The sequence below is a fragment of the Blennius ocellaris genome (assembly GCF_963422515.1).
Source record: "Blennius ocellaris genome assembly, chromosome: 13".
Taxonomy (NCBI): domain Eukaryota; kingdom Metazoa; phylum Chordata; class Actinopteri; order Blenniiformes; family Blenniidae; genus Blennius; species Blennius ocellaris.
The window spans coordinates 17,409,207-17,424,907 of record NC_137662.1 but is presented as its reverse complement, the minus strand read 5'-3'; the positions used below and the strand labels follow the sequence as shown (position 1 = coordinate 17,424,907).

The following is a 15,701-nucleotide window of genomic DNA, read 5'->3' as shown; positions in this document are numbered from 1 at the left end:
AGAAAATCTGTTGCTTTGTGGGCATTTACAAGTGTGAACGGAGGCATCTGAACCCCGGTGTGTACACGTTAACCACACCGAGGCCCTTTGAGAAGGAGGTCCGGGTCTGGAGAGGTTCAACAGAAGCATGAAGGCGAACCAGACTAAAAACATGAAAGTATTAACCAAATACGGGAAGTGACAGACTTTGCAGTCATCGTTCTCTTGCAGCAAGCCTTTGTTGATTTGTATTTTGTCGAAAATCCTGTTGCTGGTCTGACAACTGTGAACATTTTAAAAGCAATCTTGAGTTCTCAGCTGGTTGAAATACTATCACAATGCTCTAATAGGGGATTTAAGTCAACATGAAGCTAGTTTTGTCAGGATTTTAGACAAAATAAATACTACCTATTTAAAGATTTTCTTCAATATGCCACTTAATTTCACTTTTTCACGGTGGACAAGGACACTGCAAATTGAAAGCAAAATATTTCGCAAAGTCTGCATTCACCCAGACCAAAATCCTTGAATAGAAGTAAAGCTCTTTGAGCGCTGAGTCATAATCACACAAAAAAAAGTGCTCATACTTTCTTACTTCATTGTGGTCGGATTTTTTTTTCTTGTGCACTTTGTTTTGTGTGCAGATGATGTTAAAAGCTATAAAGCGTTTCTTTTTCAGTGTGTGCACTGAGGTAATTTAAAAGTCATGGAATTTCAGTTCAAGTGACTCTATATTAATGCTGGATTTCTACATTTGTGCGTGCGTGTCTTCTGCTCCGGCCCGGCAGACAGCCCTCTAATGTCAGATGACTGCGTGCCACTACACAGCAGTTGCTATGGTTACCAGCCAGGTTCTGCGTACACGGCTACTCATCGCAATCTTGATCTGCAGTGGAGCACTGATGGGAGAGCAAGAGCCCCACGAAATCACCAACCCACACACACACACACACACACACACACACGCACGCACGCACGCACGCACGCACGCACGCACGCACGCACAGCTACAAGGTACTATGCCTGTGCTGTATATATGTGCAGAAATGTTCATAATCCACCCACATGAAGAGATAGTCAATCACCTTCACGGATCACTCATCACTACATGGAGTATTGTGCAGCCCGTCGTTGGAGCGAGGACGTAAGCAAACACGGCCTGCTGGGTGGAATTATCAGCACCACCAGAAGTAGCACAAATCACAGTAGGTGATACACTGGGATATTTCGATGCCTGGGAGCCCCTTTAAAGCAACCAGTACCTCATTTTCCCCTGGCTAACACAACCATTCCGTTGTAATCTTCATCTGCCTGTCTGTCTCTCTGCTGGCTCGCTGCATGTTTCTGTGCTTTCTCTCTCTCTCGCTTGCTCTCTCTCTCTCACACACACACACACACACACACACACACACACACACACACACACACACACGAGTCTACATACAGGGCAGATTGGAAGCACTCAGTCAGAGCAGAAGATGAAAGGGAGAGGGAGCTGTGTCCATGCCAGCAGAGCTGTGTGAGTTGGGAACCGATGAAAGAGAGGCTCATTTAGCAAATTGACAGCTCCCTTTAGGATTCTTCATCTTCTTCACCATTAAAAGCCTGAATCCTCCACAACTCCAAGCTACTCTAGCCAGGCGTGAGGAAGCTGTCACATTTCAGCAAACCCTAACAATGGCATTGTAAGTTTTTTTACTTTGGATCCACCTCCCTCCTTCCTCCCACTCCTGCTTCATTCAGTCCACAGATGCACTATGGCTGCTTGTGCGAAACAGACCTGCTGTTCATACTTTGCTGCAACCTCAGTTGTAACAGATATGTAACAACTGGATGAATGCGTTCCATTTTCTGGCACAAATGCTGCATTCCTCCACAAGCACACACAAACAAAAGAGATTTCTTTAAAAAAATAGTTATTTGTTTGCCACACTGTCACGTTAAGGTTGTGCGGACTCTATACAATGAAGATTTTCCTTAATTCAGACAGCTCACGGAAGGGAGCGAGCAGCTCGAAGCAACATGCTGCTTAAAGCTAAGCGGCCGCTCAGTGAAGCCAAGTGGCAGACATCTTCCTAAGCTGTTAGGAGGAGCACATCAGAAATGGTGCTGGTTCTTTTTAATAATGCATTTTACTGTTGCAGTATCACAAAGCAGCAGAAAAGCATCACTGCTGAGATTGAATTTAAATGAGGGTTTTTTTTTCCATAGAAGCTCAAACTGTACTAGTTTTGCCTCATAATTGGGAATACGTATCCAAAATGTGGACACTTACGGATGACAAATAAAGCTACAAATACTTAGATAGGAAAATAGATTATTTGATTGTAGAGTACAGGGCTAAATCTGGCAGGGGGGGAACATGTGACAATATAGAAAGAAGGGTCAGCAGGGCCTCAATTTTAACCAGTGATATCTAATTATACTCCCGCACTGGATGAATAAATCCTCCTCACATACACACAAGCATGTACAATGCACACCCACTCAAACAAATACCCAAAACACTCCTCAGCTGACCTGGCAGAGGCACAACTGAGCGAGCTCCAGCATGCTGCACAAAGGCCACTGCAGCACAGTGCCGGCCAAACAGACACTGAGCGCCCGCTCGCCCCTGCGAGGACCAAATTTTAATTGCCCTGCAGTATGACTCCTGTGGGACCGGTATAAAACAGGAGAGTAAATGTGTACATGGCAGTGGATTATACAGTGGATTAATCTGAAACTGAACTTGAGTGTGAAATCCAGTCGCAGTCTGTCTACGTGAGGGAAGACTAAACTTGTGCACTTATCTTCCAGCAAAAGAGCGTTAATGGGTTTGAGTCTGGATTTCAAGGTTGAGCTATTCATATCTAATTGAAGAATACAAGAACTTACCAGAACTCTGCCTGTTAGTGTCTGAGCAGAGATCATGACACCGGCCCAATCTTTGACTGAAGTCATCCATCCCACCTCACTGGCCGGCACTTCCTCCTTCTCATTAGGACCCTTTGCTGCCTGGTTGTTGGCGGGGTTAATCACTTTTTGAGCCTCCTGCAAGAAAAGAATTGAAACATCTATGTGAGGAAAGAGATCAAAAATGATTATTGACTCACCACAATCTATAAAATGATGTTATTATAAGTCTAAAGCTTCTTTGCTCCCGGGTTAACGGACATCCACATTCAAGTTACAAGCTACAAACCGCTGACGGGGAAAAAGAATCATCATTGCAGCCAATACGCCACAATGGTAGCCATCTGCTTTATGCTGAATATGTGTGTTACAATGAGCGCACAAGTAAGATAACAACAGAATGTATATGTAGTTGCTCTAGTTATTTTGTGCATATGGCTCTTTAAGTTAATTGTTCCTCAGGGTAGACAGTGTAAAACTGTTCTTATCATGTGGGCCTTTTAATGTCCCTCGCCGTGTCCGACTGAGCGAGCAGGGTTGCATGGCAGTTCATTGACATGCTTTGCTTGGCACAGTCCCTGCATGCAGCTGTTCCTCTCCAGCCATTCACTCACTCCTGATTTGACACAAGCAGGCACACAGCTTCCCCTCACTTCTGGCAGGAGAATGAAATGAGTACAGTTCCTCATGTTTTACAGCCTTTGAGGCATCGAAATCCGACGGTTACATGAACTGCTCACACTCACACACACAAATGCACATTCATGCGGAGTAAAGGTTTGTGTGTCACGCTCATGAAAACCGTGTTTGGCTGAGCAAATGGCGTCCACAGAGAATCCATGGTATTGCAATAACTTTTAAGCCCCTTGATGGAAGCCCATTGGGCCATTCCAAGGAGAGAGGCTCAAATTACCGCAGGGTATGCATGGAACACTTGAAACGCATTTTACAATGTCGGTCCTCAAAGAGACATTTGACAAATCGCCATCAAAGCAGATTATTTGGTATGTCAACAAAGATAAATTTCCCCCTCAGTACTGTACATGTGAGGCAGTTACAGTTTGTTTAGATGAGCCCATCATGCAAGCCAAAACTGTTTGTGTTTTAACACCAAACATATTGTATTATCCCAAACATGTATCAAAGATTATTAAAAGTAATACAAGTAGGTGTCGAGACTGCAACTTGAGTATTTCTGCAGGGCTAAAGAGCAGCCCAAGAGAGTGCTCTGTCCATTGCAAGAGGATTGTCTGGTTAAATTGGATTACGTTTGATAATGATATGGCATGGACACAGCTGCCATTTTCCTAATTTCATTCCAACCCCATAACAATGCCAATAAACTGGCCCTAAAAAAGCCTGACTTAGTCATCAGATCATTATCCACTCCTGCCGTCGGGCCTCTTGGTACTCCGCTGGATAATTCAGTTACTTGTGCTTTAATATAGTCATTAAACGACTTAGCGTTTGGAGACTCACAAACTTTAAAAGTACTGATCATGGGTGTAATTTTTAGCTCGTCTTTGAAAGGCGCACAAAATCAGGACCGGGTTATTAATGGCAGCTACTATAACTGGAAGCAGACTTAACAAGTGAGATTTTGAGGATTAAATCACAGTGTGCGAGTGTTTGTAATAAATAGAAATAAATTAATCCCCATACAGAGAGAGCGAGAACGTCATTTGGCAACAAAAAGGTCGAATGAGGAAAATGTGAACCTTCAATTTTAAGACAAAGGGGTGTCTGCAATTAAGCCTTTTAATCACACTTCAACTAAGCTGCATTTAAAGGCTTGAAATACTTTTTCTTTCACTAAAGTGGCTTTTCATGATCCACAAACAACTTTATGTGGGCGCTAAATTTATATTGAGTTTAGGAAATCCATTTCAACTTTTATCTTCTGCATAAATTAAAATTTATGGTATTTTTTGGGGTGTGTTGGTTATGTGATTTATATACGGCTACCAGAAGGTCACGTCCTGCAACTTTCTTGGAGGCCATGGCATGAATCGATGAGGCATGGAATTCAGTGATGAACAAAACCACCCCGTTGGGATTATGAAAGGTCAAACTCAAGGAGCTTAGAAGGAGATGGCGTTTCATCTTCCTTCAGAGATGCTGGAACTGTTGATAAGCAACAACAAAGATGATGAAGAGGAATTCAAAGGATGCAGAATGAAATAGGACAACGCTAAGTGAAAAAAGGTAGACTCAGTGTACATCAGTTATGGAATTTATGCAAATGAATTTAGAATGTTCAAAAGAATGTTATATTTTTGTGACATTGTGGTCTAATAAATGGATCTGACACACCAGTGTGACTTTTTTTTGGTTGTCTTCTTGAACATATTTGGAAGATGGGACAAATAATCCAGTCCAACATATAATCTTTGAAATACAATAATTTGTGACAATCTGATGTCGTTTCAACAAATTCACAACTGTGAGTTCTCATTCAAACATGCCTCTCCCCTTGAGATTGAAAATACGGAGCTCATTTCATATGGATTTCAACAATATAACAATATTTATGTGGCAGAAACTGCAATGTGATAAGCCTGCCAATAATGTGATTCTAAATTCATTATAACTTTAATCCTTTTTTTCTTTATTTACCTAATTTTATATTTTCTTGTCATCTTATTAGCTCACTAATTTCTGACTGTATAAAAAAAATGAATATATATTAGCTTTTCAAGGTCACGTCAAGTGCAAGCTCAAAGTCAAATCGTGTTGAACTGAAAGTAAAGATGCACTAAACTGAAAAGATAGTCAAATATGTGAATGTTATAGAATTTCAAAAACGCACGACTATAACAACCACCCCTTCAACCTCACCCCAGTCCATCATCTGACAGTACTCACTTGACTACGTAGCCAGCATGCGTCTCGGCTGTCAAATGCTACAAATACCCAGTAAAGTGTGTATGCGTACGGGTCGCTGTGCACAGGGATGTCTAAGGTTTCACGCTGACTGGCCGTGTGCCTGCGCGATCGCACTCCAGACATAGTACGCGCCCATGAGTTACTCCTTATCCAGAGGGCCCCACCAAGCCCACATTCCACATGCATATGCCACAGTTGGACGCCACCACATCACACAAACTACTGAATGTCATACAAATCACGTCTCACAGTAACTCACAGTATATATGTTTCTAGATCTCATTGCTACTGTTTCCTTCAGATTTTTTTTCCCAAGCCTGCATGTAAATGCTTTCACGCACGTGTTCTGTTGCCACAGTTTTGTGGTAAATGCTGCTAATGGCCTGACTGGTCTCTTAATTGACACATGGGGACACACTAACCATAAAGACCATCATGTCTTTTAAACATATTAACAGGACATTGCATTGGATTACATTATACATTTTAATCACTTTTAGTTTGTTTTATGTAACCTACCTTCTAGTATTCACGTAAATATAAACGCTATAAAATTACATGTTGTGGCTTCACATTCGTGTTTGTTTTTCTTTTTCTTTTTTTATGCATGTGCGGCCAGCACATAAATAATGGATGTAGTCATAAACTGATGGTAGGGCAGATCAGAGTAGGAAAATGTAAACAATTTCTTCTATTTGAGTTGCCAGCTGTAGGCTAAGCTGAGGGAGCAGAAGCAGACGGCTACGGGAGAATCCATCTGCTGGCTATATATACACGCCTGTGATGTCAAAGTGAGAGGGAGACAGACAGAGAGACAGATAGAGAGAGCAAGCTATAAATGTGTTAAAAATATGAAAGGAGACGAAAACAGATACAGAGCAGATATAAAAACTATTAATACAAAATGTATTGAAAAGCATATCGAACATATTCGTGTTTGATGGTTAAGGTTTAGATTCAGTCATTACCTCTTGATTATTTTTGCCACTCTACAAATAGCAATTAAGTACAATTATACCTGACGTGGAGTTTTCAGGTCAGTTGCATTCATTAATTTCTAATCACTTTTACATTATCATAGTGACAACTTCATTATTTTTCCTTCCATCATTTATTCACTGTATTGGCAGTTTTGTTCAGCAGTGTCCAAGGAAAAGGGACAAGACAGTCAATCCCATGTGGCTACTGACGCACGACAAGCACGACTCGCATCGTAGCTCAATGTCCACTGGCCTGAATGAGACTGTTTAAGCTATGAAAAGCCATAAGAGTGATTTTTGCTTTCTGTTTTTGCTCACAGTTTCCCTTAAAATGTTGGAGGTTTATACTGATGAATAACTTGTATGTGAAAACATTTCTGTTTATTTATTGAACAAAAGATCAAAACTTTCACAATTGAGCTCGTAAGATGATAAATAAAAAACCTTCTGTTAGTTGGGTCTGGATGAAGATCCCTGATGCAAGTCAGTATTTGTAGATCTCTGTAATCACTCTCAATAATTTCAACCACCTTATATGAAATAGACAGAAAGCCTTGCTGATGGAATCCAAATCTTTACCACAACAATGTGGGTAGCATTTTCTATTTTGTCTCTATATTATACCTGTCATATCTCCAACAGTAAAAGCACTGTCAGACAATCACAATGCATGAAATGAAATTGTTCTCAGTGGATGTGACTTAAACATCAGTGAGGAGCCTCAGCTAGCCACGAGATGAGCTGCAGGAAACCGGCTGCACAACAGCTTCCCTGTACCCTGCTGTTGTGTGAAAATCTACTCACAACATGCGCAGCATGAAATCAGATTGCGGTTCAAACTGTTATCGACAGATTTATTTAATTTATATGAGAAATTGTCGCTCAGAATGTGTCAGCTGCCGCATTAAACTGTAGGTGTCGTCGGCCTCAGGAGCCAGAGCTTCAAAATTGTCTCACACTATTTGGGAAATGTCAAATTTGTTTGAACTGCATATGTAGAGATTTAGATGTACTTTTGTTTGGATGTTTTATCACTCAAATGATGTTTCTCAATCTTGTGTTGATCAGTGCAATTTAGCAAATCTGACACGACCTGACACACAATGAAGCGCATGTTCAATATTCTATTTGAATGTATGTAGTTCATCTTCCTACTTCGAGAAATCTTTTTATATCCAGGCACATGAACAGTGTTAATATTAGGATTGTACCAATTAACAGAGTACACAAGGGAGACCCAGCAATAATGAGCAAGAGAGCGACAGATAAAGCATGACACAGGAAGGAAGACAAAGAGAGGAACTGACAGAGAGAAATCTACAGGACGGGGACAAAGAGACAAGAACAGGCTACGTGGGGAGAGAAGAAGGACACCCAGTCAAACAAAGAGTCACAGGGAAGCATGAAGACAGAATGACAGGAGAATAAAGCAAACGGGGCAGAGATAATGACACAGAGACACAAATTAAAAGACATCAAGAGAGACGGGAAAACTTAGCAAGCATGGGACAGACAAGAGAGGGGGAAGACAGTGACAGGAAGACAAAGATGGTGTGAGACAAGGAGATAAACAAGTGGGTGAAAGATAGACGGTTGGACAGATTAGGAGCAAGCGAAATGGGAAGCCAGAGTGAGAGAATGGGGAGACGGGGAGTAAGACAGGAGGAAAAAAAAAAAAACAAGAGAGTGAGACAGGAACATGCCCATCTGACTCGGCTGATCTAACAGGACTTGGCTTTAACGCAGCTGTTCCTCTGGCTTTCGTCCGCATCGCTGGGGAAAACTCTATTCCAGTGTGAGGGGCTATTTATAGTTTCACCCTGGGAGACGTGAAACTAGTGAATCTCATAACATGCTCTGTTCCCCCTGGTTGCTATTTTAATGCCGGTACAGTTACCCAGTGTCCCTGGGTTACAGGCCTACTCTGGGTCACAGGAAGAAAAAAAAAAAAAAAAAACGGAAGAGGAAGGAAGAACACTTCGACTCATTCACAGGCTTACATAAACAGGTGCAAGGCTGAACCTGACAGCACCATGTGGAGGAAAGCTGTTATTTCTGTGTATAGGTCATGCCTGCTGAACCATATAGAACTAAGGAGGCTGAAAGGTGCAAGCTAATTACTCTCAGGCCACAGGAGAGACAAAGAAATCCATTCGGTTGGAGCCGCAACTGCTACGATGCTCAAATCATTGTATATCATCCACACCGTATTACTGCAAAACCTTACAAGTAAAGTCTTGTGATTGGAGATTATCGGGATCCTGAGACCAAAGGCTCAATTTGAGAGAGGGTTTGATTTTAGATTACTCAGGTAGAAGCTGGAAGGCAATCCAGCGCACTCTCGTACCAAAAATTGTCACTGCTCCGTCCTCTCGTTTCATGAATTTAACTGTATGGAAGTAGTGTAGCAGCTTAGGTTGTGTTCGTATTTTCTAACGTGTTGGCTAGTGTTGTAGAGGCTGACATTGGGTGAAGGGCAGGGTGCACTCTGGACAGGGGCCAGTCCATCTCAGGGCAAACACAGAGAGACAGTCACAATGCACACACTGATACAAGCAATTAAAAGTCATCGATTGGTCAAACAGACATGTGCTTGTCTTGGAGGAGGAAGCTGGAGAATCTATAGAAAAGCCAAGCAGGCACAGGAAAAATACGCAATGACCCCAAATGGTCATTACACTGTACAAGTTAAAGTAAGAATTTGTCTTGACCATAATTAACAAATGTTGTACAAAACGGAGGTTAAACGGAGTGTTAGTTGTTGTTCCGGTCGGATAAATTAGTACTGATTTCTTGATTCTTTAAGGCAAATATGGTATGTTTAATATAAAAAAAACCCCAATATTAATTCCCATTCAATAGTTTAACAGTAAAGTACCGATAGCCATGCACAATGTGATGCATCATGTAAAGCAAAGATGAATATGTCAAATGCGCCACCAATTAATTTACCATTCATTTTTCCTACCAAAGGAATTTATCAGATTTTATTTATTTAATTATTTATTTTTTGACGTGAGCAATTGTTAATGAAGAAGAAAATATCTTGAGAGCCTCAAATAGACAATGAAAGTATGATCTGTGGTTTCATGAAGCGATCAGTGTCACGGAAGAGTTTGTCCATCTCCACAATCACATTAGCCCCGTGCTGCCCCTTCGTGCCAGGCTTTATTTTGAGCACTGTGGGCCAGAGCAGGATTAGACGATTTGTGGACACTAAACTAAACAGATGACATCCCCAATATTGGCAAACAGGAAGACAAGCTGAACAGTTTACATCTCTCTGCATCACTGCCGGACAGCACACTCATCTGCACAACAGGACAAGAACTCGTTCCTCCAAATGGCAGCGCTCCAAGTACGCTTTTTGTCCCTATTGTGACGTCTCCTCGGTTGACGGAGAGGAGCAGCAAGACGGCAAAGTGAAAAAAAAAAGAAGCATAATGTAAGCCTGGCAGTGCGTGCTGTCTAAGATGTGCATTCTTTCATGTCCGCCCAATCAAACAAAAGAGGACGGAATAAAAACGCATCTGCATTAGTGTTACTTCCTCATGACTGGAGGGAGAATCCCAGAATAAAATGTTTTGAATGTAGAGTCCTGTTGATTCATAATGCTGTACTTCACCTCCTCCATTGATACAGCATTTCACGCCCCAGTGGCCCGGGATAAAAATAGATGACGCAGTGAATTGTGGGAGATTGAAAGGTCAGCACTTGTCTTCCGTAAGATCTTTGGGTTTTATCGTCTTAATGCCAGCACATAATAGAAGGCCAGTGGCTTAACCCTTTAACAGGACCATATTTTTATGATTGTAAATACCTTACAAGCAAAAAAAAAACATGATTAAATAAATGAGATGAGTTGCTTAATTTGAGAATTCAAAATGTAAACTGATTCTTGGAAGCTAGAGGTATTTTTTGCCAGTGATACATCTTATAGTACAACAGTGTGTCAGTAAATTATTTATGATTCATGAAATGTATTATTGTAACAAATTATTCATCCATACTTTTAAATGCTTGAGTTTTTAAGTATCCTGTTGTGACTTTGTTGTCACAATTTCCAAGTATACTGACGAGCAGCCTTTATAGATCGAGCCACGTGACGCAAACAGCAGACTTCAGAGTCTTCTCTAAGTCTGAGCAATAAATAGCGTCACAGCAGTTTCCGACCTCAGAAATCGATATCATAATTTTCTTTGCGCTCTCCATTACCAGAGGGACGGCTGACGCCACATCGCAGGAGTTTGCCGCTAACAATCACCTCTGCTCTCAACTGTGAACCTTATAATTCGCCCGAAATGTGGTAAACAAGTGTCAATCAGGCCCCCTGCCTCAGACGAAGAGGAGGTCGCCCTGTCTGCAGATCTGTGAATCCACTGTATTCGACTGCAACTGTAGACAATGGCTCCTGTAATCCCCACTGGAACCCAGACATTAGGAAGATTTATGGCCTCAGACACACAGACCATGAAAACAAATAAGAGACAACATAATTACTTTAATGTAGATGGAGGAGTGCAAATTTTACAAATTACTGTGTAGAGAAGGCAAAAAGTACCATTAATGTGAAGTCATTACATCCCACTACAAATCACATTCTCCTCCATATTAGCGAATGCAATAATTGGTCATTTAATACTTAAGAGGATAAATTGATGTGTGTGTGTGTGTGTGTGGGGGTTCTTAGCAATCTGGAGATAGCTTATTACTATAGTGATTCACACGGGCTCACATTCTTGTTTTCTATGTAAATTAGAGCTGGATGATGCTTCATATTGGCCCTTTTAATAAATCAAACGAATGCCCCTCAGGGTGACTCCTGACATGAGGGATTTAGAGGCAGCGGTTATCGCATCGAGACCAGAAATCACAGTTTACACACATTGTCTGTGGAGGGATTCTGACTGTTGATACCATGAGAGCAGATGCGCATGCAGCGCAGTGCAGATCTGCTCTCATTGACCACGGCGTAGTCTGAGCAGCGCTGTAACAGACGGCAGTTTTCCAGAGGCAGTTACAATTTGAAGCCGGTAGAAAAGTAGGTGGAATGAAGAAAAAAAAAAAAAAGGAGCATGCTTGAATGGCATCGGCCTTTATCCTACAATAGCCATGAGTGGCTCGATTACCTGAGGCTAACTTCCACCATTTTGTACTCTAAGACCATCGTATATGTGAATGAAGCGCTCGCGGAGCATTCAAGATCAGCGCAGCTTTGACGAGAGAAAAATCCCAGATATAATCTATCTGATACGAAACACATTTTCAAAAGCCTGCTGCAAAGAAATACGCTAAACTATGAACTACGAAGCAGCTGTCATGCTTCTGCGACATGCAGTCACGATGTCCGTCAAAATGATGCTGTCCTTGCGATGCTCTTGCTGCTCACAGCGACCGACCTCCATCTTTTTAGCCACAGCCTGAAGGTTGACTCTATTTTTCTATTATTGCTCTGACAAACAGGACTTTCATTTATTTAAGGGCACCCGGCAATTCCGTGAGCCAGCGTATGCGCATGTGAGTGTAGAGGGCAATGATTGATTTCTATTTCATCTGGGGCTCGGTTGGTGCCTGCATCCCTTACTGCACCTATGAATCAGGAGGTAATAGTGTGCCTCCGAGCCCGCGGCTTTGTCTGAACCTCCTCGCCTCGTGGCTTGCAGGAGAAGTCACATCTCCACTAACAGAGCTCCATCAGCACACTAAACGGAGGTCAGTCTTCAATACTACAACCGCGTTGAGCACATTTCAGAATTGCAGGCAGCTTTGTATATTTCACGGATATTAAATGAGAGTCTCACACAAGCGGTAAAGCATTGGCATCAAAAAATATCTATCACAGCAAGAGTACGTATGCATACATATTCATGCCTTTCGGTGCTAACAAATGTGCCTCTTTAGTTCCATTTAATCTGGAACCATCCAGCCATCCAAATCTGAAGCTTATTAGCATCATTACCTGCATTATTTCCCTCACTCTGTGTATCCTGTCTTCTGCCAAATTATTTTTACTGCAGGGGGGATCAATTTTACCTCCCGTTCATATTGATCACAGCTACTTTCAAAGAAGACCAAACAAAATAAGCAATCTGAGTAAACAGGGCATTCGGTCGTCATGTATTGATGACGAATCTCATCTAATGAAGTTTATTCTCATGCTGCTGCCTCATGGTCAGGTGTGCCTTTTGCCTGATTGATGGACTTTCTGTGTTTTTGCAATAAATAGCCTTAGCCTGGCCGAGGTTTAAATGTGTCTTTCTGTAAACTGTCGTATCAAGGAAACTTCTTCATTACATTTACATTAAGTTAAAAATGTGATTCAATTTAATATATATTCCTGCTACTACTGTAATCATTTATTTGATACCGTAATTTCTTCTCAAAAATGGCAAGCAAAATGCTGTGCTGGGAAAAAGTCTCGATGAATGAGAGGGATCCACATGTGGAGCTGCAGTTGTGTTAAAATGGTGGTAAAATTTGCTATTTAAATGGTGAAATGGTGATTAAAACCTGCCGTCAGGTGAATATGTATATGGAGAGAAAGTTAGAAGGCTCATCCTTCAGCATGACTTTAAAAAAAAAAATCACATTTGAAAACTGCAATTGTTTGCATGGTTGTGAAAGTACACAAAATAAACTGCAACTGCAACTCCCTCTATAAATGATCATTTTCTCTACATTTCACTGTTTATGTTCCCTACCAGCCTTCTTCCTTCAACCTTCTCTTTACACATTGCTCTTTCCTGCCAGTTTATTTGCGCTGCTTGTTGATCCATGACCGACATTCATCTTTCTTGCTCTTGGAAATGTCAATCTTTTCTGCACCTTTCTGACACACATAATTGCCCATGTGCAGTATTGTCTGAACAAGTACCCTTTTCAGCAGATAGATATTAATAATACCGGTATTTTAAGTAAATGCTTTGACTGATTCCTAAAAAGTTTTACCTCCACTATGTAGAAGATTGCAAGCAAACAAACCATTCACAAAGTTAACAAAGTGTTTGTTCTGTTGTTTTATGTTTTTGCATGATGTCTCTATTGTGGCCCTATTAAGTGGACCACTGCATAGTTTCATAATGAACCCTGTTAAACTGATAGTACTGGGAGTAGCGCCTGTCTCTATTCTGTCAGTGAATTCAAGAAGTAGCAGCACAAAAACAACAGCTCCAACAACTGCCTTACCCAGCAGACGCCTGTCTTACTGATCCCGGACCACTCACGGAACGCTTTAATGAGCATTCCTCCGAAATAAAGACAGGCGCCTTGATCTCCGTCAATAAGCGACTTAGCGTACAACAGACAGATGAATTCAGGGCCCCATTACCTTCTGCAGAACCAAGAGTTTAGCTGCTTTTCATGAGCGGAAAGCAGCCAAGAGTGAAGCTATTGCCCTAATTGGCTCCCTGCTGTCTAACCTGTGCTGATCAATGACCTTGCTCTATAAAGAGCAACATCCAGATATGACTGGCAGATGAATTTTTCAGCAGCAAAGTAGTGGGCAGTGCAGCAGTGAGGTGCAGTCTGGAAAGCAAACAAGAAGACAAACAACTCAGACCGGCAACGGGTCAAATGATTTCATGTCGAAATAACAGAGATATGATTCAGGAATGTTGAATATCAAGACGACTTATGACTTATAACAACAAAGGAATTTGCATGTTATTCCTGTACTATACAAATAATTTGAAAATATACACATGCCAATAAGTACTAAACAATTTGACTCAGCAGAAAGGGTTTATCAGCGCGTGAAGTCCTCTCACAGAAAAACTGTTTTTCTACTTGATTCTATTAGTAAGCAAATGCAACACAATTTTTATTTTTTTGGGGGGGGAAAAATGAATATTACAGCCTGTCAGCTTCATCAGCCAAAAAGAAAACAATGCTGATACTTAACAAATCTCCAAAAAAGAAAGTGCAACTAGAACAACACGAGTGGGAGATGTTACATGATGGAAGTGCTGCAGTCGAGGCAAAAGACATGAAATGTGAGCACAGCTTTTCAGCACAGCAGATGTGCATGGATGCAACAGCATGTTCATTGTAAAAAAAATGCTTTTGACGAGCTGTGATTCACAAAATTACAAAACGAATGCTAAAAGTGGACAAAACATTCTGATAATAGGCCTTTGACCACATGCTATTGAGAAAGACGGAGCAACGCAATATCTATTTGAACAGGGATTTTTTTTTTCTCAAAGAGAGTATCATTCTCAATGATGTATAAGTAATAGATCCCTTTTCAAAAGTTTTCTCTCAAGCGCTCCCATCTTTCTTTGCAAAATCTTTTCATTTGATCCTTTTCCGCAACTAATGTCCAAACACATCTCTCCATACCACAAGTACCTCAAGCTACCCATTCTCCTCATCTGCTTCTCCTGTTTATTGTAACGATTCACTTTGTCTTGAGTTCCTCTGTCTCTTTTGGCTCGCTCTTCTCTCTTCCACTCCACTCCACTCCACTCCACCAGCTTAAGAGAAGCCAGAAGAGACCAAGGAGATTAGGCTCTCACTGCTTGAGAGACAGGTCTCATTACCTTTATCTTCTCCTGATGCAATAATACTCTCAAATCTTTCTCTGATGCCAGCAGTGTGCAGGACGGTATGAATATTTCTCGACGGGCTTAAGCCACACATTTGATGTGGAACAATGGCAAAAAAAAAAAAGCGGCACAGCCTTGAATTTAATCAGTTTCACTGGTTAATCATTCTGTAACTGTAAAAACACCAATTTGAGTAATGGCATGTATTAAACAAAGCTGGATTTGAATTCTGCCTTAATTTCTAAAAATGTGTCAATTACATCCACAAGCTCTATCACACAATATGAGGGTCAACTGTGTTATTTGGGAAATGTTCTTGTTGAAAGCAGTGGGGGGAAAAAAATGCAGTCATCTGAGCCTAATGATTCAGAGACTTGCCCTTGATTCGAGAACAGCTCAGAGGCGAACAAATGGA

General features: G+C 41.3%; 1 protein-coding gene across 1 annotated transcript in view; it reads right to left on the bottom strand.

The window, feature by feature from the left end:
* The window catches only part of LOC308138207 (calcium-activated potassium channel subunit alpha-1a), a gene marked incomplete at its 5' end in the record, with an annotated part of 140,217 nt that overhangs the window by 99,009 nt on the left and 25,507 nt on the right, over positions 1-15,701 (bottom strand). The window contains one exon of the mRNA XM_080507229.1: positions 2,857-3,012. Coding sequence (XP_080363355.1) covers positions 2,857-3,012 — 156 coding nt within the window. The remainder of the gene's footprint in view (positions 1-2,856; positions 3,013-15,701) is intronic.